This window comes from Phodopus roborovskii, unplaced genomic scaffold (genome assembly GCF_943737965.1).
Source record: "Phodopus roborovskii unplaced genomic scaffold, PHOROB, whole genome shotgun sequence".
Lineage (NCBI taxonomy): Eukaryota > Metazoa > Chordata > Mammalia > Rodentia > Cricetidae > Phodopus > Phodopus roborovskii.
Window position 1 is genome coordinate 22,734,452 of NW_026125052.1, and position 23,308 is coordinate 22,757,759.

Consider the following 23,308-nt stretch of genomic DNA (forward strand, 5'->3'; position numbering starts at 1 on the left):
CCCTTCATCTTTTCTGCCTCTTTGTGCATCCCCCTTCATCATTAGACAAACATAACCAACCAAACAAACAAACTTCATGTCTGCCTTTTCTCTATCTTTTTATTCAAGTGGCTAAATGCTCTTGCTTTACAGACTATGGATTCTTGTGCGCTACTAAAATTCATATGGAATTTTTCAAATTATTTCTGATAAGCACTATTCCTTGAGTAATTCACCACCGTGTGTGTTCGCCTGGATGGTAGTCTCTCTTCTCTGTCATTGCCCATCTCTCTCTTTATATCACAGATTTATTAGTATTTCAGCTAAGAAGTTACTTTATTTTTTTATTCATATGTATGTGTGTTTTTGTGTGATTATATATGCCACATGTATGCAGGTATCCGCAGGGGTCAGAAGAGGGCATCAGATTCCCTGGAGCTGGAGATACAAGCAGTTTTAGGTTGCCAAATGTGGGTGCTGGGGTCACAGCTCAGGATCTCGGAAAGGGCAGTAAACACTCTCGACCACTTCAGTCTTATCATTCAATAAATATATTTTTAAAAGGGGCCCATCTATTATGTGTATATTTTCTTTCTTTGCTCACCCTCAAATTATCAAAAGATGCTGGGTTCTGACTGCTTATTGACTGTCTAGTTTGCTTGGATACTGGTTAACTTGCTTCTCTGGTAACTGATCTGATACCCAAACTGATGTGCATGACATAAGTTCAATGATTAGCTTGTTTTTCTACATGAGTTGAGATCATGTTTTGTTTCTAAGGCAATTGCACACTGCCACAGAGGCTGTCCTCTACACTCTTGTGCAGTGTCCTTCCTGCCTGGGCTTCACATAATCCGCTAAGATCAGCCCTTATGATTTTTCCTTTGTAAGTCAAAATCTTCTTGTAAATTTCGTAAGAATGTGAGGATTTTGATCCCTGAGTTAAGCACACCTCTGTAAAGGAATGCCTCCCAAGCAGAGCCCCTCTGCCCACTGACCTCACTAAGGTCCTATTTTCAAATGCCATTAACATACAACCTGGGGGACTTCATTTCCAACACATAAATTCTAGGCACACCTTCAAACCACAGCATCTAGGTATTAGGGAGGGAAGAAAGCAAGACTCCTCAATTGCTCAGTGTTAGACCAGCACACAGCTTCACTAAGTTCCTTGAAGGAGACAAGGGTTCCAAAGGCTCTAAAGCTTTCAAGACCAGCCTGTGCCTGAAGTAAATATATTTAAACAAGAAGAGGGTCCAAGGCAAACACCATCAGTGCCTGTGAGTCTGGCCCACAGGGAAGTACCCAGGCGTTTAACTGAATGCTTTTAACCAGGAACATAGTGGCTCTCTATCTTGAATCAGCAATTCTAATCTGATGCCACTGGACATTTGTCTCATTCTGTTACAATCTCATGTTCACCAGACAGGGCTGAGTTCCCTGAGGTCTGTCATGGGGGAGACAAAGACCATATGGATGGATATTATGTAGCCTATAAGACAGCATTTTAAATGGGGAATCAATAAATTGGGTTCATTATACTAATAAAGAAATTGGGTTCATTGCTCTCTCCGGGATCTTGGCCACAGAGAGAATTCTCAGATTATCAAGTAACAGAAAATTCTACTCCTCTCTATAAATCATAAACTGGCATCTTGTGTTAAATCATCCCATCAATACTGCATTGGACTTAGTTAGTCTCCAGGGTTCTGGTCTGTCCTGGAAGATAATAAGAGTGAGCATTGGGACCTCCAATATGGAAGACAGGCTGTACCCTCTCCTGCCTTCAGAGGCCACTCTCTCCCAACATGTGATGTTTTGAGTAGTAGAGAGAGCCCTAGCTCCATTAACTTCCTGGACATCATCCTCAGCATGGTAGCATATTGCACTATTATTTTTTAATCTAACCGATGGCAAGGCTGGAATGGATAGTGACCAGTACAGCGGTACTGTGATATCACCCAGCCCAGAATCATGGTGGAGGACTCAGTAGCTGCATATACTTGTAGGCTTTCTCTTGGTCTTAAGAGAATGTGACTCAAGATGCTTGGGGTTCAATCTCCTTTGAACACAGAATAGAGGATGTGGTGAGAAACCCAGCCTGGAGAGGGAGCACACAGTAGGTCCAAAGGACTGACTGACTCTGATGAACTGCAAAGGCTGCTAGGGTTACCTGAGCCCCTACTTGTCATTCCTACTATTAACACACACACACACACACACACACACACACACACAGACACACACACACACACAGACACACACACAGATACACACACACACAGACACACACACACACAGACACACACACAGACACACACACACACAGATACACACACACACAGAGACAAACACACACACACACAGAAACACACAGACACACACACAGATACACAGACACACACACACAGACACACACACACACAGATACACACAGACACACACACACAGATACACAGACACACACACACACAGATACACAGACACACACACACAGACACAGACACACACACACAGACACACACACACACACACAGACACACAGACACATACACACACACACAGACACAGACACATACAGACACATACACAGACACGCACACGCACACAGACACACACACAGACACATACAGACACACACACACACACAGACACACACACACACACAGACACACAGACACACACACACAGACACACACACACAGACACATACAGACACATACACACACACAGACACATACAGACACATACACAGACACGCACACGCACACAGACACACACACAGACACATACAGACACACACACACACACAGACACACACACACACACAGACACACAGACACACACACACACACACAGACACATACAGACACATACATACACACAGACACATACAGACACATACACAGACACGCACACGCACACAGACACACACACACAGACACATACAGACACACACACACACACACAGACACACACACACACAGACACACACACAGACACACACACACAGACACATACAGACACATACACAGACACGCACACAGACACACAGACACACAGACACACACACAGACACATACAGACACACACACAGACACATACACAGACACACATACACAGAAACACACACGCACACAGACACACACACAGACACACACACACACACACACACACACATGCACACTCCATACAATGTTCCTCCTCATGGCATTTTTACTCTTTATCACTGAGCCTACACTCTCGAAGGTGACCCAAGCCTTCAGCGAGTCTTCACCTTGGAAACTCCCTCAAATCCTCTAAGCCTCCATTTTCCTGTGTGTAACACAAAGAGAGTAAGTATCTCACCCAACAGGACCTCTTAAGTATTAACTGAACTCATGCAAAAGAAAAAAAGAAGCTTGCCACACTTTTTGCCACAGTATAAATCTGTCATCACTCATAACTTTATTACTAATGTGGTGACAGTTACATGGCTTGATCTGTTGGGGTATGGGCCCCCTGGCAGTGGGACCAGGACCTATCCCAGATGCATGAACTGGTTTTTTGGAACTCATTCGCTATAATGTGATACCTTCTTGCTCAGCCTTGATACAGGGGGAGGGGCTTGGGCCCATCTCAACTTGGTATGCCAGATTTGTTGACTCCCCAAGGAAGGCCTTACCCCCTCTGAGGAGTGGATGGGGGTGGAAAGGGGGAAAAAGAGGGTAGGAGAAGGGGGAGGGGGAACTGGGGTTGGTATGTAAAGTGAAAAATACATTTTTTTTAAATAAAAGAAATTATCCACATCATCCAAGGAGACTCTGAGCATCATGTGGATACACCCTGTACAATTACTGGAGCCAGACACCATTTTAAGCGTAGGGATTCCTTAGTCAGTGAGGCTTGGGATTCTTGGTCCCAATAGGAATACAACTTTCCCTCTCAGTGTATAAAACTGGATGACACCCTTGTCCACAATGAGATTGTCTCCAATGAGGTCAGCAGCCCTGCCCAACACATTTTCACTGGCACTCTCTTACCTACCTCCATCACAGCTGGGCATTCCCAGTACCTTAGGACCCTGTCTCCTTAGGACCCTGTCTCCAGTTGAACCATAACTTGCCCCTGTTCTTGACCACTACTAGGACTAAACTAGATGCACAGCATTTTGGTCCCTCGTGGGGACAGAAAGTGATGGTGGCTTTGGGTTTCTGCTTTTGGGCCAAGGCTGAGATGTCATCTCCAGGCCTCAAGACTCTGGCGACTGGGCTCCTTGGTCTCATGATAGGAGGCGTTGAACAACACTGTCACTCAGGCAACACCCACCAAACACTGGGGAGAATTCTGTCTCCCATGCTTCAAATCCCAGACCAGTACAACACTACAGAAAGAGTGAATGCATACCACTATAATAAACACAGCAGGATGCTAAATACTACCAGGACGGCCAATGGTTAGGGAGAAGGGTGGGTGGTTTTATTTGGTTCTCAGGCCCTAGGGGAAAAAGATATGCTTTCAGCTGCATGATTAGTGTTCCTACAGTATCCCCCAAAGCTGACAGAGGATGAGTGAGAACACTGAGACACGGCGGACGAGAAGAACTTGGTTGGCTGACCTGCCCCACTCTGTGGAGCTCTTTCCTCTACACCAAGACGGACTGAACTGGAGTAACCATGCAGGGAGCGGAAGCCCCCCCCCCCCACATCCACCCCCTGGTCTGATTACTTCCCCTTCATCTGTACTTAAAATAGACTACACCAAACTGAAATAACCTAGGAGATTAAATTAAATTAAATCAGCCCTGGCTCCCAGGCAGTTGCTAATAAAATCATAAGCATTCGATGCAGCGTGACAGACAAAGACAAAATACTTACTGGTTCTGCCCCAACACCAACCTGAAGAGGCTGACTGCTTAAGGGTAAAGGATACTGAGGGTGATGTTTTTCCCCATTTGGGCTTCTGACAAAGGCAATGCTCTCTGCTTGTTGGCTTGTCCCAGGGATTCCACTTCTGATGGGCTTTGCTGATGGGGATGCTCACCGGACCCAGAGTTCACCAATTGGCTATCCTGGCTGGCCACTAAGCCCTAGAGATCCTCTCGTTTTTCTGGTCCCTCCCACTGGGATTATAGGTGTGTAACATCACATCTGGTTTTATGTGGGTGCTGGAGACCCTGAACTTGGGTCCTCATCCTTGCACAGCATGTACTTGACCAACTAAGCTGCCTTCCCAGACTTAGGGTGCAAAGCTTTTTTAGTTTGCAGAAATGACCACGGTGGTGTGGTTCCCCCAAACCTTAATTTCTCAGGCTGCTCATGGTCTACCATGTGCTGAAATAATCCCTGCGGTGTTAAACTGCCAAATGTGGGGAACATCAAACAAGAGAACAGCCAGTGCTCTGGAATCCACAAGCGAGGGGCCACGTGCAGAACACAGATCCCCATGTACTTAAAATCAGGCACCGCAACCTCTGTGCACAAGAGTTGAGAGGCTGGAGAGAGGCCCTGACCTCTGCCCTGCACGCCTACAGCTTTCCAACCATGCTGGAGACACCATTGGGAGGGCCTTGTGGAGTGACTCACGGTTAAAATGGACCTTGCTTTATTTCCCTTGCTGAATGGAAGCCGCCGTGTAGACTGGCTTTCCTTGGGACAAAGCTAAGGACTCAAAAGCATTGTTAGCAGCTCGCCAACTAGTTCATTCTCACAGCTGGAATTCCCAGGGAAAGCAAAGTCTGGGGTGAGAGGCACAGGGCTGCCAAGCAGGCCACATAGCCCTCAGACAAAGCTGCCACCAGAGGGGAGGGCCAAGGCTCAAAATGCCTTGGGGAGAGCTTTGTCCGGTTCCTGGCTCTAATCAGCCAGCTCCTCCTTGTTCCACATGCTGCCTGGGACATCATTCAAAGGGCCTTTGCTTCCTGCAGGTACCTCATCACCTGCACCTCTCCTACAACATTTACGATTAACTGGAAGTGCTGTTTTATAGCTTCTAGATAAGAGGGGTAATTAGCAAGTCAGCAGCCGAGCTGGACAAAGGTCGCCAAGTCAAATTTTGCTCTCTCCTTGGCTTTTTGTGGAAACGAGCCAGGCCAGGAGAGGGTACGCTTCTTTGATAGGAACAAAGGAGTCAAGTCAAACTTTCGTGCACAAGGTCAGACACTGTCAGGGTGTGTAACAAGAGGGAAGGAAATGGGGACCCATGTAGATGGCAAGAACCTGGCTCCCAAACCAACACACACACACACACACACACACACACACACACACACACACACACACACACACACAGCCTGGGTATGTCTTCCATGAGTCATGATTTACATATTGGTTTGTCTGGTTAGCATCTCTCCCTTTCCGGTTCAGGAGAATGCCCCCTCTCCTGTCCAGCCTCTCTTTTCCCCTGTGACCATAATCAACATGTACAGAGACACCAAGGGCCCAGAAAGAGTTTTCAGATTGTGTCCAACATAGTACCAGAGTGGGATTGAAAGGGCCAAAGATATACAATCCAGGCTGGCTTGTTATGTGGTGTGTGTGTGTGTGTGTGTGTGTGTGTGTGTGTGTGTGTGTGCATACATGTGCGTTGGGATGGAGAAATAGCAAAATGTAGAAAGGAGTGTGTCATGGCCTATTTCATTTTTTTCCTAAAGTTGCTTTCGCCTTTGTTCAAGTGTCTATGTTGCTCTAACTCATGCCACATTCCCTACCTTTTCTCCCTTGCATCTCCTTAGGAAGGGTACTTTTTGTGTTCATTTCATATATGCAAACATGATTTCGTCTACCTACATAAAACCTAGGAACCACAAATGAGAGACAGCATGTGATGCCTTGTCTTCCTGAAACCAGCTTAACTTGCCTAATGAAACTGCCTCCGGTTGCATCCGTTTTCCTAGAAATGAAATAATGTCGCTCTTGAAGGCTGGAAAAAAAACATTTCCACCTTGCTTGTACACCGCACTGTGTCAATTTCTCTGCTGTTGGACACTGAGGCTGGCTTCCTAACTTAGCTGTTGGGAACAGTGCAGTGAACACGGTTGTGCAAACAGCTCCATGGTGGGTTGACCTGGAGCCCTTTGGGTAAATAACCAGGGGTGTTACAGATGGGTCATATGGAAGATGTCCTTCTAGTTTCGTGAGGTGTCCCCATACTGACTTTCCGTAGTGGCTGCACTAGGTTCCATTCCCACCTGCAGGCTCTCTGCTGTGCCCACCATCCCTAGCATCTGCTATTTGTTTTCCTAACACTGCTATCCTGACTGGGATACGATAAACTCTCAAGTGCACTTTTCATTTGCATTTCCCTGGTAGCTGGGGAAACTGAACATGTTTATTTCCTGTTTATTGGCCATTTGTTTTCCATCTTTCGAGAGCTCTCTGTCTCATTAGCCTGCTTATTGACTCATTTGATTTCTCATTGTTCAGTTCTTTCAATTTGTTGTATCTTTCAGATATTACTCCTTCGTCAGATGTACGATGAGCAAAGATCTCCCATTCTGTGGGCTGCCTTCCCCCGTCTGCTGCACAGAAGCCTTTACACAGTGATTATCAACTTGTTTGGATTACGAGACACCTCGCTCATTAAGGGTGCTCATCTCTAGGTGTGTCTGAGCATTCCCGGGGAAGACTCATGGGGAAACATAGAAAGCCAGCTGGGCTCTGCACTCCCAGTTCTCTGTGGCTGGGCCTCCAAATGGACCAAGCCACTGTCACTGCCCTGCTGTCCCCTCCCAGCATGGATGGCACTCTTCTAAACTGTCAGACAAAATGTGTGAGACTTTCCTCTCGTAGGGTCCTTTTTGTCAGATAGTTGTTCACAATGATGGGAAAAGTCACTGAGCCTGCCTCTGGCTCCGGACCCCCTCCCAGACCCTTAGCATTCCTACACAAGGCACTTGCTGTTCAAATTTCATCTGGAAATCACTGGACCACAAGCCTTGCCTGCCTCCTGGAGGCAGAGGTCATGGTGTCTCCAATTTGCTTGCCATATCCTTCAGATGACACTGACTGGCACTGATGCTTAGCTCTTCCTTTCCAAGATGACAATTCTCATAGCCAACACAATGCTAATGCTAACAGCAACCTTAGATTTCATACAGTTCTCATGTTTTGCTACAACTCTGTAGATGAGGATGGGGAAAGAGAGGTTATGCCATGGGGCCAAGGCTCACAGCCAGGCAAACTCTTTGAGGGTGACATGCTTAGCACACTCTGTACCTGATCCTCTTCTGCAGGATGCTTCTGAGTTTGAAAGCAATTTGCCCCCATGTTCCCCGTCTTCCCCGTGTGTGTGTGGGAAAGCAAACGAAATGCAGGAACTTGCCTTGTTGTGGCTGGAGTCCTACTATGGTTATAGTTATACAATGAATGAGTTGGGATCCAAAGGGTTAAAGTGCCCATGAACATGTGAACCTGTTGGACCAAAGGATTTCACATGATTAAATGAAACTCTGAGGAGAAAGCTCAGTTTGTAAAATGCTTGCTGTGCAAGCAGGAGCCTGTGTGTTCCAGCCCCAGATCCCATGTGTCGTGTTTATAATCCCAGGGCTGGGGAGGCTGAGACAGGAGGATTCCCTCCCTGAGGCTTGCTGGACAGTCTACATGGCAAGCTCCAGGCCAGAGAAAGATGCATCTTAAAAAATAAGATGGACCTCCTCGCCTGAGGACTGGTACCTGGCAGTGTCTCTTGCTGCACACACACCTGCCCACATGGGCAACCACACGTTCACAGGCATACACAAAAATGGATAGATTAATGACCTAGGATATTTATTCAATAGCACTTAGTGGTGTTTTGGGAGTCATAACCAATTTATCTGACCCCCCCAATCAATGCCACAATTGTTATTATTTAGGCTTTTGACTGACCTCAGCTGTTGCCACCAAGGGCACCACCCGTGTCTATTCAATATGTTCCCTTTTAAAAGAGCCCTGCACACCTTCCCCCCACCCTTCCTCTCTCTGCTGTTCCTGTTCCTGGAGACCAGTGTCCCCTTTCCCCTCCCCCTTTTTTACAATCTTTTCCCCTTAATAACACCCGAACTCTGTCGAGGCACTTTTTAAAATTAGAACAATACTGTCTAACGCAGGACACTCCCATCATCACTCAGGCATAGCCTCCTGTACACTTGCTCATAGAACATTAATGGTCTAAGGATGTAGATTTGTTTTTAAATGTACACGAGCATCCTCCAAGATCCAGAAATTCTGGGGTTTAAAGCCCCTGTGATTTGGAGGCTAGGGAGGGTTGAAATAGGTTTAGGGTTATCCAAGTAGTTGGGTATTAGGAAGTGATGAGCTTGGACAGAACTTTTTTTTTTTTTTTTTTTTTTTTTTTTACACACAGCTACAAATATACTGTTCCTTCTTCTCTTTGGGTGGCTGGTTGTTCTCCCACAACTAATCACTCAGATGATCTGTGAAATGACAGCAGCAACATACACAGGGGAAATACATTCCCACACACCCTGCACTTCAGCCATCTTATACAAGCACCGCCTGGAAGAGTTTCAGAAGCATGGGCTCTCCTAGGGCTGTATCCACACCTGCTGGGTGTGGCCTGAAACAGGCTAGCCTGATGCAACCCCTGCCTCCAGGGGGTCTGGACTGATGAACCGTCACTTCCTTCGGGTAACCCCCCAGAACCAGCACCCTCACCTTGAAAACTTTTACAAGAAGTTCGCCTTCTCCTGTTCTTTCTTCACTATTCTGAGTGGGGGGGGGGGGGGAGAGGATGCCTGCCTGGGTTTGAAAGCAGACCCTGACTGTCTTTAATTAACCACAAACCTTGCATTGATTACAAAGGAAAATGGGAGTTAGAAAGGCCCTGTGGGGGTGCTGTGCTGCGAAGCTTCCTGCAGCTGGCTGCAACCCACTCTATTCAGATCAGGATATTTTAGAAACCACCCAGGAGCTAAAGAACTTATCTTGTGGGGTTTTTTTTCTTTTCTTTCTTTCTGGAAACCTGTATCTTTCCAAGTGGAAATGCCTAGAAGCTGAGATGAACACAGCCTGATGCTTCCTTGCCAGTCTGGTGCCAATAAGCAGAGCGTGAACACACATTAATTGGAGGAGCCTTTACAAAGCATGGAGGAGGAGGGTTTTAATGGGGGCAGAGCAGTTAGTGCTGGAGAGGGCCCTAAGACAGAGTCGCCCGAGCTTTTGGTTGGACCATACTGAAGAGGATACAGACCAAGAGATCAACAATAATCTCTGCATTTATCCTGGGACATTCCACTGTTGAATCTAATGATTCCTAAATATTGTTCCTATTTTCTTTGGGCCATTCATCTGTTGTTTATCACTCCCCCATCAAAGGGTTAAAAGGGGGTATAGTGGAAGTGATTACAAAGACAGTGTTTGCAAGCTTCTAAGAGAGGCCTTGCTTGGGCAGTGTGGACTTTCCAGAAGATCAAGTTCCTGGCAATAATTTCATGGTAATTAATCTTGTGCTTAAATGATAATCCTATAATTAGAAGCAATTAAAATCCTGCACAAGGATGGCCTGCTCCATCAATGTCAATGTCTCTGTGTATTAATGGGGTAATCTTGAAAAAGGCTCCAGATATAATTTGCATCTCACCTCCCAGGGACGTACTCAGAGTCTACTTCCAAGTGGCAGGAGTCACTGAAGTCAAAGGGGATGATGACTGAGCCCCCTATAAATAACCTGGAGGGGGGGTGACGGAGACCATTTGAAACAGGAAGACAGAGGCCACATCACTTGTCTTTGGAACCAGGGTTCTTTCAGACAAAGACAAGTGCTTCATTAAAGGAGTGACACTGGCAGCCCTTTGCCCCTCACCGGAATCTTGCTGCCTCCCACGGGCACACAGTGACTAAGCACCCAGCATGGAAAGCTATGTTCAAATCACAGCAAAGAGAACCAGCGTGAATAACAGTCCGTGGGAAGGCACACTGCTAGTTAGTACACAGTTGACATTTAGCTGTGCCACCGTTAAGTCAGGGCGAGGCACCCGAAGCAGGGTGTAAATAATGACAACCCTCTCTCCCTTCCGAGGAAGCAACTCTTCTGTGGGCTGATGTACACATCTCTCAAGGATTCCAAAAGTCATGCGGCTTCATGAGCGAGGCTAAAACAGGGCATTCCAACTTAATCCAGATGGAGAACTAAAATGGGGAGAGTCTCTTGGATTCGGGATATTAGGAACAAGGTTTAAACCCGAATAACAATTTGTATGCTATGCTATGCCTTTTATAGCATCATCATCATCATTATCGTCAATCTCAGCTAAGTGTACACTAAGTACTAAGACACTGTCTCTGACTTCAAAGGGCTTTTTGTGATCTGGTAGAGGGAAACTGACCTGTATTTCATTGCAAATAACAGCAAGGGAACATACAGAAAACCGCCTACTTTAGACTAGCCATGGCAAGGAGGAACCACTATGGAAGGGGTCAGTGACAGCTATTTGGAAAATTGCCACCCAGTCCCAGGACACAGGTGGCTTCCAAATGCTGGGTACTTCTACCCGTGGAAGGAGACAGGATGCTGTTGTCTGTCAGGGCACATGATGACAAGTCCCATGCAGTGAGCCCTGGTGGCTCTGAGAAATGTTCAGTGACTTGCTACATTACCTGAGGCAAAGGGTCACATAACAACCGCTCACAAACAGGGCTTCTGGGACTCTGAACGTAGTTCTTTTGCTTGCTTTGTACAGGAAAGAAGGGCACTGGGGGCCGTGGCAAGGGCAGAAGCTCAGGGGAGCACAAGAACCATGATGGGGAAGCTGTTGAGCCCTAGGGCTTCAGCCAACAGTGCTCCCTATAGAGGACACTTAATAGCCAGTTGGCTAGAACAAGGCTCCAGACATACATAAAACAACCCGACCTTTTGGAAATTTGTGCTTGGCTTGAAATATTTGAAATGGTTTCTAACAGTGAAGTTGCAAGAACAGTACAATGAATATGTACATGTCCTTTGTTTACATTCACTAATTATCATTAATACCATTCTACGCCATGTGCCTTCGTCTACTCAGTGTTTTCTATTTATTTTTAAATGCCGTGTGTGTGTGTGTGTGTGTGTGTGTGTGTGTGTGTGTGTGTGTGTGTGTGGTTTTATTGAATGGCTTGGATACTACATATGTCAGAACAATGTTCCCTAAGCTATATCACAGCTCCCTTTATAACTACCCATCACCATTGCCACTCAGGAAGTTTACAGTGATACAAAAACATTACCACATATTCCCCAATGGTCCTCAATGCCCTTTATAGCTGTTTGGAATTTTGCTTTGGATCCAGGATCCAATGGAGCAGTATAGATTGCATTTGGTGGCTATGTCCCATTAGCCTCTTTTAACCAAGAACAGTCTCCTTGACTGTCTTTGTTTTTCATGAAATTGGTAGATTTTGAAAAGCCCAGGTCAGTTATCATGCAGGATATCTCAGCATCTGAATTCATTCACTCTCTTTTCCCTGGTCGGAACCTTGATGAGTGACACTGTGCATTTCCTGGGACATCCTACCAGGAAGCACATCTTTCCACAGCTGAGTACTGTGAGCTGAAGGCTTGTCTCTGTCCTCCCTTGAGTTCACATCTTGAAACTCCAACCCCAACGTGGTGGCATTTGAGAATGGGGCCTTTGGAAAGTAATGAGGACATGAGGGTGTAGCACTCGTGGTGGGGCTAATGCCTTATAAAGAATGAGAAAGCATGCTTGCTTCTCTGTCATGTAGAGATACACCAACATGGCCATCTGGAAACCCGGATGAGGGACCTGACCAGATGCCAGACTCCAGTGCTCTGACCTTGGATTTGTTCCAAAACTATGAGAAACAGATGTCTGCTATGCAGGCCATCCAGGTGACAGCATTCTGTTATGGCAACTCCTACCAAGCCCGTGAATTCAGTCACTCGAGTGGGACAACGTGTATCTAATTGCTATTGGGACTCCACAGCAAAGTATTTATCAAACCACAATATTCTGGCTCTGTATCCTGTCCTGGAACCTCAAAAATACTGCAATCACATTTTGACCTTGACTCAGGTTTGCTCTTCATAGAGGTTTTGACATAACCCTCTGAAATTCTGCCATAAGTCTGGAGGACAGGGGAATGACACAGTGCACTGGTACCTTGGGAGCCAGGGTCCTACTGAGGGCGCAGGGCATAGGAATATAAGCTGTGGGGAGGCAGCAGCAGGCCCAGAGCAGGAAGCACTAGGCGTAGTCATTACAACAGCCCTCACCTTTCTACTGAAAGGAGTATGCCCCAGGAGTACTGGACACCCTCAGCACCCAGAGCCCGGATTTTAAGTACTATTTCTTACTTTAGAACAAGCGAACATAATACAACAGCAGCAGCAGCAGCAACAGCAAAACAAACTTCCTTGAAGAAATGACTGAGGTGCCAGGTGAGCTTTTGTATTCCAAAAAGAAAGGAAGTACTCAGGAGAAATAACAACTCATAGGGGGATTACATCAAAAAGACATTGGAGCCAGCTGGAAAAGGCTCCCACTGTTGAAACTTGGGACAATTTGAGCATTAAAAAAGACAGCGAAAAATTGACTTGAGAGCCCAAGCCAACAGCCCAGCATGGTGCAGGTAGAAGTAAATGGAAGTTGTTCATTCAGAAGATTAGCAAGTGATGGAGAGGAGGAATTCCAGAATTAGAACATGACTATTGTCTAGCCGGCAGTGCGACCATGGATTAAGGTTCTTCAGTGGATAACAACTCTGCTTGGTGGAAGACTGTTGAACTTCAAGTATTTAAACATCTAGTACTAAGTATAAACCAGAAAGACGGTTTTGGAGGGGAGGGTCAACTGATGACACTCCAGACAGGAAACCAAATGCAGCATCACTAGCAATGGATGGGATAGTCTGAGGGTAAGTGGCTCCTGCCTGGCTTTCCCTACTCTATGCCAACCCAAACCACCTGATTCCCCACATGCAAGACTTTAACAGAGATGCCCCCCCCCCCAAGCTAACAGCTTTGCCCTTAAAGATTCATTCAAGTTCTCCCTGCTGGCATCCCATTGGCTATTCTACAATTGCCTGCCTTCAGCAAAGGAACCTGGGCTTAGTGCCCCAGTAAACTACAGGCTATTCCTGTGCTCTGCCACTGGCACAGACAACACGTCCATGGTTACTGTGAACACTGGGTGAGAAGACATGTGCTCTGTGTGTTCAACACATAACTGCCTGCAACTAAGGGCTCCCCATGTAAAGAAGAAGACTTGAACCAAAGCCTCCACTACATGTCTCCTAAGGACTGTGATGGTCCTGTGATGGTCATATCCCTCATCCTTTGACAATGGAGAGAAATGCCTGCCCCCACTCTCCACTTGTCTTTTGAAATCCCCTACGACGCTGTGCTCCTTGGACACATTCTACATCTTTGCCTGGAGAGCCGTCCTTCCTGGCCTCGCCTCACTTCTATCATTCCTATATGAAGTTCCCACCTTGTTGTGTTTCAGTGACCTTGGAGATTAAAAGCCTTCATCTTGGAGGACATGTCATTAGCCTACAGGATGTTCAAAGGGGAGGTGAGACTATCCATCCTGCAAGGAAGATCATTAAGCTCTGAAAGCAAACAATCCAAAAGCGTAAGGAAGTCCCTGAAACTGACCAGACTCACTAGGCCCATCCCTTCTCAAGCATATAGAAACAGTAAGGACACTCAGGCTAGCCAAACTGCCTGAAAGAGTCTCAGACCAACTAAGATGCTAGGAAAAAGACACTCTCCAACTTGTGGAGCTAAGCTTAACTCCTAGCCCTTACCCTAACTTGCTTACAGCTTTGATGATGTAGATGTTTTTGAGTCATTTCTTCTCCCATAGGTAACCCCTCACTCATATTTCTGTAGGTATACCCCAATAAAAATAAGTGGTACACAAGCTGGACTTCAATGGTATCTATACTTTGGTCTATTGTTGGCTTGCTATGTGGTTAATACATGTTTGTTCACACAACACATCTGCAGCTTTCTTGAGCAGTCAAGGCATCTTCCTGCAAGCTCCCACTGTACCTCAAGGGACCTATTGTGCCCTGTCGCTCTTTTACATGTTGAACTCCCCCATAAACATCACACACTCCATGATGTGATCCCCAGTGTAACTATCTGAGTACCTCTGTTGTGACACTATGGTAGAATGCTGTTCTCGGCATGAAATGGACATTACCATCTTGTATCAGAGTAGTTGTGACTATCTTCAAGGAGCCCTCATGAGAGCCCTTACATTCCCTTACAGAAAAAGTGGGGGTAGGGTCACAGGGCCCTCATCTGAGACTATAACCACCCCCTCTCTTTTGTACCCCCCGCTGAAAACTATGTGATCTTATCTAGGACTTCAAAAATTTACACTGGTCAAATGCATCTGGTATCTAGAGGTACTATGGGAGGAAAATTAACTGAAGTGGGGATTTAATCTTTGCAGCCTTTAGAAGGGTTTCATTTACATTGGGTTGAGGTATCTTTGTGGTCCAGCTCTTTAGAGTTACCCACACTTCTGTAAGTAAGCCCGATAAACTCATTGGTCCACCAAGATGGACTTGGTAAGCATGGCTCTTTTGGTCTATCATTGGTGCTCTGTCTGGGGTGGACAGACATGGTCTACAACAGACCAGAAAAAGTCACACAATAGATGCTAAGAGTATAGAGTAGTACAGGGAAGCTAAGCCTCATTGCTTGGCGTCTGTATTAAACACACCACCACAAGGAGAAGGAAGAGCGAGCGGAGGGAATGCTGTTTTAATCCCACAACATGGTGGCCAGTCCGGTACCCAGGAAGGACAGACCCTGGCCCTTCTTAAAGCCCAAGAGGAAGTTCAGAAAGGGAGGTCCATGTGTCACAAGGAGCCACAGACTAGGAGAGGGGTAGCCTGTTGCCTGCCCCATGAGGACTCAGGTTAGCACGTCAATCTCCATGCTACATTAACAAACCAAAGTAAAAGAGAAAATTAGACTCTTCCTCAGAATAATGTCTGTGGGAGAGACTTTTTCCTGAAACAGCCAGGAAGCAGGTGGTATTTCTCCCTCATTTACTTACAACATTAAATTGAGAATTGCTTCTCACGAGGAATTTCTCTTATCATTCCATATCAAATAAAAAAAAATGATACATGAGTGTAGGAAATCTTTTAAAATCTCCGGGGGGTGGGGTGGGGGGGGGACACTGTTCTGGTACCATCCAGCACCATTGCCCAGAGGCAACAATATAAAAATATATCAAAGAAGATGAGGTCATTCCCACAAATGCTGCATCAATTTAGAAATTGAACTTACCTCTGATTTCAAAAGGGTGATTTCCACCCTGCAGCAGAGCTCCCACTGGGAGCTCCTAAGTTAGTTTGGAAATTATTTTCAACCTGAGCAATTCCACATAGGTAAAATGGGGACTGAGCTAATCTAGCAATTAACACTGCTGCTTGGGGGTTCAGTTTAAATGCATTTTCTAAGAAATCACTTGCATTTGGACCCTAAGCCCTACTCATTGTGGTTTATTGCTCTTATTTGCCTTCTCATTAAAGTCGCATGGCGTGCTAATTCCCACATCCTATTGAGCCCCTCCCTGGAGCTCTTCCCTCTACCTTTCAAATGCTCACAGCAGCCTCTTTCATAGGGTCCCCTCCACATCCTGAGCACTTTCCTGCAGTGTGCTATTTTGGGGCCACCATAATTTGGCAGTTAATGACACTTGGAATTTGGCCTGCTCTTTAATCCCTCCTCATGGTACCCTTTTCTCCCCTGGTTTTAAGTCCCATGTTTGGACTTTCAAGAGTGTCTTGGAGTGCTGAATGCAAGTTTGGAAAATATTTGTGGGTTTATTATTTGTTCCAAAGGAGACTCTATGGGGGGGGCACGCTCAGAGCCTAGGGGTTGAAAGAAAGAGCTGGGGTCTGGCCAACTCCATTACCTTTCTCTCTGTGGCTTAGTTTCCTTCTCTTCACACTGACTCACCTTGAAGATGAGGGTAAGAATGGTACCCTCCCTGATGAGAGTGCCTGAGGAGTCAGCAAGACAATGGATACAAGGTACACAGTGAAAAGAAAGGGTAAGTAATCCCGGGCACTACAGCAGGGGTAGGTGCTGTGGTCAACAGGTTTCCTCAGGACAAACTCTTGCCTGAACCATGCAGCAAGGTGGAAGCAGGGAGAGGTTCATGGTAGGGCAGAGTGCCTGGCCCTACAAAGACTGTTTTGCTTGACATTCTTCATGATATTTAATGTGAGTTGGATGTCTTCTCTTTGAGTGCCCAGTAACTCTAACTGGGTGTGGTGGCACACACCTGCATACCCACACTTAGAAGGCAGAAGCAGGAAGATAGTCAGAAGGCAGCCTGGGCTACAGAGTGAAATCTTGTCTCAAACACAACAAAACAAACAAAAGCCCAGTATCGTAGGATGTGCTTGCCTAGCATGTGCATGGTTCTAGGTTTGCTCCCCAATACTGCCAAAGTAATAAGACCAATTATCAAGGTATTATTACTAATTAGTTATTTCCTTGAGTTTTACTTTCTGAATTTAGGGTTAGATTTCCTTCACATAAATAACAATTTTAATTTACTTTGTTTTGGTTTTAGAGAGTCATGGATTTTCAGCAAGTGATCTCCCAGTAAGCTATATCCAGTGGCTACCTTAGAAATAGGTTCCCATTCTTGGTACTATTAAAGCATTTACAGCCTAACTTTCCATTTTCAGGAACAAACTACTTCATTTCCTTGTGCCTCAATTTCTTCACATATAAAGCAAGGATCAGAAAGTGAATTTACGGCGGGGGAGGTGGTGGCGCATGCTTTAACCCCAGTACTCAGGAGGCTGAGGCAGGCAGATCTCTGTGAGTTTGAGGCCAGCCTTGAGTTCCAGGCTGTTACACAGAGAAATGCTGTCTAGCAAAAACAGAAACAAAAACAATAAATAAATAAATAAATAAATAAAAGTGAACTTACTCTCAGATTTAAGTTAGACACAGAAAATATTTAAAAAGTAGCTTTTCTGGCCTTTTGAAAAAGTTGCATGGAAACCAATTACTGTAGAAACTTCATAAAATACATACATATATAAAAGGACAAACATATATAAAAGGAGTTTTAACGGAATTTCTCTATGGTGGGGACATAAAACCCCAACTCCAAACTATATGCTACGAAATAAGACCTATAGTACCTCTTCTTGAGTTACTGGTTTCAAAACCCTGCCCAAACATTACAAGCTATTCCAATGTTCTTGCCTACCCTCCAGAATTTGGTGGTAAGACTCTGTTGCTGAAGGCAGTACACATGCATGTCATAGAACATGGAGAAATCTAGCTGGCACTCAATTGGAACTTTCATCCCTACTAGCTAGTGTGCATAAGGCTGGGAGTTACTATGCATGTAACTGGAGGAGAAAAGTAATTACCATTCTCACCCAGCTGTGAACACTGAAAAACACTGAATAAAACTGAATAACCTGTCTGGCAAGAAATCCCCCCAGTGCAATCGTGACACAGATGTTATGGGAGTAACCAACTGCTTTTAATTAATTAATTTATTTTTATTGGATTTAAGACCCACTCTGTGGGATGAAACCCTTACCCAACACTGTCAATGAGACTAAGAATCTGAGACCATATAAATTATAGGACATGTAGTAGAAAACCTACTATTATTCCACACATAGCAATAAAATGGTTCCTAACAACATATTGCTATACTTCTAGATCAGTGGTCAACCCCCGTTAGAGAAGATTTTTCTTGTAGTAGATGGCAGTTAACACAGAAACTCACAACTCTTGGTTCCACCTCTTCCCTAGGTAGAGTGCCCACTTGGATGGCAGTACCAACCCTATAAAGGGAAGTCTAGGTGAAAGCTATGTCTTAAAAATATCCTCCATGAAGACATCCAGAATAACACTCAAAATTCTTCAATCTGCTTGCATTCTGACTTGACAGGAAAGTTCTGGGAAGAAAATGTGCTTATTTTTCAACGAAAGAAAGAAGAAATAGCTAAAACCAACCAACCAACCAAACCAACCAACCAACAAACCCTCTCCAGACTCTTGAAGATGTTTCCCCAAGTAAGCTTCCTCTGAAGTCTTTCCACCTCCTTCTTTTCTTAAACAGATCTTTCCTGTGTCTTTTTATCACATATTCTGATGTTTATAGATAAACACTAAAGTCAGTCTTTCCAACACTTACCATAGCTTAAAAACCATAAACACAAATGGAAATATTAAACCCCTCCCGATAAGATGATGAGTCGAAATGAATGAACTTACAGCCACTCCACCAGGGAGTCCTAAGAGCAAGGGCACAGACTGATTTTTGAGAGTTAAATCATAAACTGACATATGGAGGGTTAGAGTTTATCTCAGTGGTAAGTCACTTGACTAGCAAACAAGACCCTGGATTCAGTCCCCAGCATGGCACAGAGAGGCTGGGACATGTCGAAGACATAGGATAGGTGCTAGGCCACCAAGATTCCAGCTAATGTTGCTGAGTGTATTGATGCACTAAAAGAGGGCCTGGAAAAACCAGAAGAAAATTCGGACTGTGGCAGGTCCCATACAGGAGTGTTACAGCCCATGGATAAGAAATGCCCACTGTGGCTGGGCCATTGGTTGCGGAAGCACAGGGGCATAACAGTTAGAGGCTGAGGATTTAGAGGCAAATGTTTCCCTTTTGTCTTCCCACTTACTAATTCTGCAATGCTGTAAGCTCTCCAACTCCCTGCTCCTTGTCTGGAAAATGAGGCTAATAATCCAGTGAAGAGGGGAGTAAATATCCTATATGAAGTTCCCAACATCGTACCTGATACAGAGGAGGCATATACAGATACTCGGTGGCTGTACCATTCCTGAGACGGATGTTTCAGGTCATAACAGCCCAAGGTCCCCAAGCATCTAGATCTTCCATCTCTCTGTCTTCCTTGGCCCAGTTTTGGTCTTACTGATAGAAAGCATTTTGACCTGTTGGCTGTCCTGTGCCAGGCATGGTTTAAAGAAAATGGTGTCCATGCTGTCAGGGCACCCAGGTCTGCTGGTTAGTTTAGACTTTGCATGACATTTGAGTATTTGGAAATCCTTGTGTACAGAGCATCCTCACAGGATGTATCAATTAGTTGTAAATGCTTTGAGAGCTTTGCCATCGCCTTGTCCTTCACCCAATAACCATTCTCCTGGACAATGTCTTACCTGTGACATGGAGCTTTTCATCAGTGACCTCGGCCTTCAGATAAATACGCCCCCTCTTCTCTGTGTGATCCATTCCGCAGAGGCTGGGAACGTTGATCACACATTGCTTGTGAACATTCATGTCGCAGGCTGTGAATCAAAGAAGGCAAAGGGTAAGGTTGGCCATATGGGCTCACATCACTGCCTCTATGTTTTGGTGTCTGAACAGAAGTGGGAAGGACTCTCCCCTAATGTGATACCTTGCTATAATGTTTCTGGTGATACAAATGGTCAGCAGATGTCCCTTCCTACACAGGCCTCCTCCTGTGAGTGAAATATCCATCTCATATTTATCCAGTCTTAACCACAGCCAAAGGATCCACGTTGTTCTGTGACTGTTTCCAATAGTTAACAAAAGCCACATAGGCGAATGCATACAGAACTCAGACTACTTACTTAATGGTTTACTTACACATAGGTATGCAGCATGCAAATTTAAAACAGATGATACTTTGTAAAAATGTTTAGTCAGGGAATTGTTCTGCCTTTCTGAGCTGGCTATCAAGAAAGTGGCAATCTGTGGGCCAAGTATAGGAAATACCTAAAAAATTTCTTTCCCTCAAGTAACTTGGTGTTCTTGAGAAGGTGTAGGTATGTTGGCTTGGGGGGGGGGAGGAACTTATGTGTGATATTTTAAACCTGTCTTCAAATATTTAAATATTAATCCAAGTAAAACAAATACACGCCTGGCATAAGCCATTCCTTACACTGACATTATGTAGGCGAGCCAGGGGGAGGATATAAAAAAGATCAGTCCTATTTCTGTGAACCAAAGAAACCCTGAGAAGGAACCCCAGGGCTGACTACAAACACCAGGCTGCAAGTCTGTGTAGGTGTGATGGCTCCGCCCTCCTGGTACCTTGGGCTTCCTAGAATCCTCACCCACTCTCCCAGGGATGTTAATAAGATTAACCTGCACTATTCCAGGCAGGGCCTGACAACCCCTTTTCATCTAGGTGTTTAATCCCAACATGGAAACATATCTTTTTTGGGGGGTGGGGGAGGAGAGTCCTAAGAAAAATCTATTCACTGCAATTAAACACTGAAAACTGGATAACTACACAGAAGAACCAGTGGCTTCACAGATGTGGATTCTCTTAGGCATCATTCACAAAGCGCCTTGCTTAGCCACTTTGATGACATTAACTCATTCTCCTCTTACCAGGAAGGACCCTAGATGCCCCAAAGCCCAAGGGGTGGGGGGGGGGTAGAGAGAAAGAAAAATAAAACAACCAACAAAGGTAATGGCTTGGGTAAGTGGCTTTCAAAATTGTTCAGTGATGAAATCCATGTTTTCCAAATGAAATCTAAAGTGGAATCCTAATAGACAAAACCAGATGGATGCTATTGTCAACAACGTATTCCTAAATTCAGATTTATACAGCTTATTTATTTCAAAGACATTCATGGGTATAAAGGACGTGGACAAAAAACCCTAAAACAGATTAACCAATGTCTGTCATAGTGGAAATGCCTCCCCCAAATTTCTGTGCTGCAAATTTCACTCCCAAAAATTCATAATAACGGCAATTGTAGGTGGGACCCTTGGGAGCTAAGTAGTAGTATATGAGGTCATGAGTGTGAATAAGAGGGAGCCCCGTGGTGGCATTATGGCTTTATAAGCAGAAGAGAGGTCCTCGGCATCTTAGTCTAGCTTTTCATGACACGCCCTCCACCATGTTCTGATGTAGCAAGAAGGCCTATACTACTTGCTGGTGCTTCATCCTTGGATGCCTCAGACTCCAGAGTTCTGAGATTAAATGAATCTCCGTTCTTCACAAAGTACCTCATTTCAGATATTTTGTTACAGCAGCAGAAAATGGGCTAGAACCCCATCTGAGGCTATTCATCTGTTTCTACGTTGTATTAAAATGACCCCAACCCTTGCTTTATCAGGGAAGAGAGTGTGCAGGTGGGAACAGCACGGAAAAGCACACCTCATCAACCTGAAAATTTCTCAGTGGAGCGCACACGGAGGGGGAAACTTGATGGCAACTTCTACCTCTGGAGTGGGGCTGACAATATAAACTTCCCAGTCTTTCTAACTGTCAGAGTCGACATGTATACAACACATGTGAGCGTTCATGTTTGCTCCATGTTTTAGAACATTTATTGCGCTTCATAGTGTGTGCGTGTGTGTAGGTAAGAGGACAATCTGCAGGAATCTGTTTTTCAGAGATTGATGCCAAGTTGTTAGGCTTGGTTGCAAGCGTCTTCACCCACCAGACCATCTCTCCAGCCCTGCTCCAAGTTTTAAAATAGCTAAAAACACATTTACAAACATACTTAGGATTGCCAGTTTTAGAAACACTGAAAATGATGAAAATGATGTGTTTGGAATCTGAGGGGTGCTTGAAGCACAGAGGCTGCTGACCTGGATGATAAGGCCATTGGCCTGCACAGCTGGGTAACCGGAAAAGCCCCTGGGCTCTGAGAGACTTTCCATGGCTCTAATGTTCACATATCCTAACTTATGTAAAACACTGTGTTTATTCCATGCAGGATACACAGCTTTATGGTCAATCTAGTCTTTTGGAACAAATGAGAACATGCTGGTGTTTTCCTAACCCTTATTAATAACAAGGGCTTAGTAGCTGCTTTTTTATGCCCTAAAGTATACACTTTTATTCAAGGATCTAGCACAGGTAAATTCGTCACTTGAGAATTAGCAAAACAGAAAGTTTCTGAGGCTATTTTTCTTGCCTTTTGGTATTGGAGAAGGATGCACAGTACTGAGCAGGAGGAGGGAAACGGTCTCCTGTCTTCTATGTCAGTGGAACTCTGTGATGTTACGGGTAGCTGAAATGCTATAGACCCCATCAATTTGTCAACAGGCAGGGTGCGTGAGCTCAGGATGCTACCCTGGTTTTCATGCTCACTTTAGCTTCAGTTTTAGCTTCAGGAGAAGCCTGCTGGATTTTTCCACAGTCCACCCACTAATTAGAGACATAGGAAGATAATGAGTATGGTTGCTTAGCTTATTTTGAAGCCAACCAAATGTGGAATCTGGAGGTGGGGGAGACTTCTGTGGGGTTTGACTAGCCTGCATTTTAGAGGGATTGAAGATTTCTACCACACAGACAAACACACACAGAGTCAGACAGACAGTCTCTGGAAAAGTCACAGTACCCACTAACTTCATTTATTTGATTTTTTTTGGGGGGTGTTTTTG

At 45.1% G+C, this 23,308-nt stretch overlaps 1 protein-coding gene across 2 annotated transcripts in view; it reads right to left on the bottom strand.

The window, feature by feature from the left end:
• Prkca (protein kinase C alpha) overlaps positions 1–23,308 on the bottom strand; it is a 369,460-nt gene that overhangs the window by 86,946 nt on the left and 259,206 nt on the right. For both annotated transcript variants that reach the window (XM_051179526.1, XM_051179531.1), the window contains exon 5: positions 20,098–20,226. In XM_051179526.1, coding sequence (XP_051035483.1) covers positions 20,098–20,226 — 129 coding nt within the window. The remainder of the gene's footprint in view (positions 1–20,097; positions 20,227–23,308) is intronic.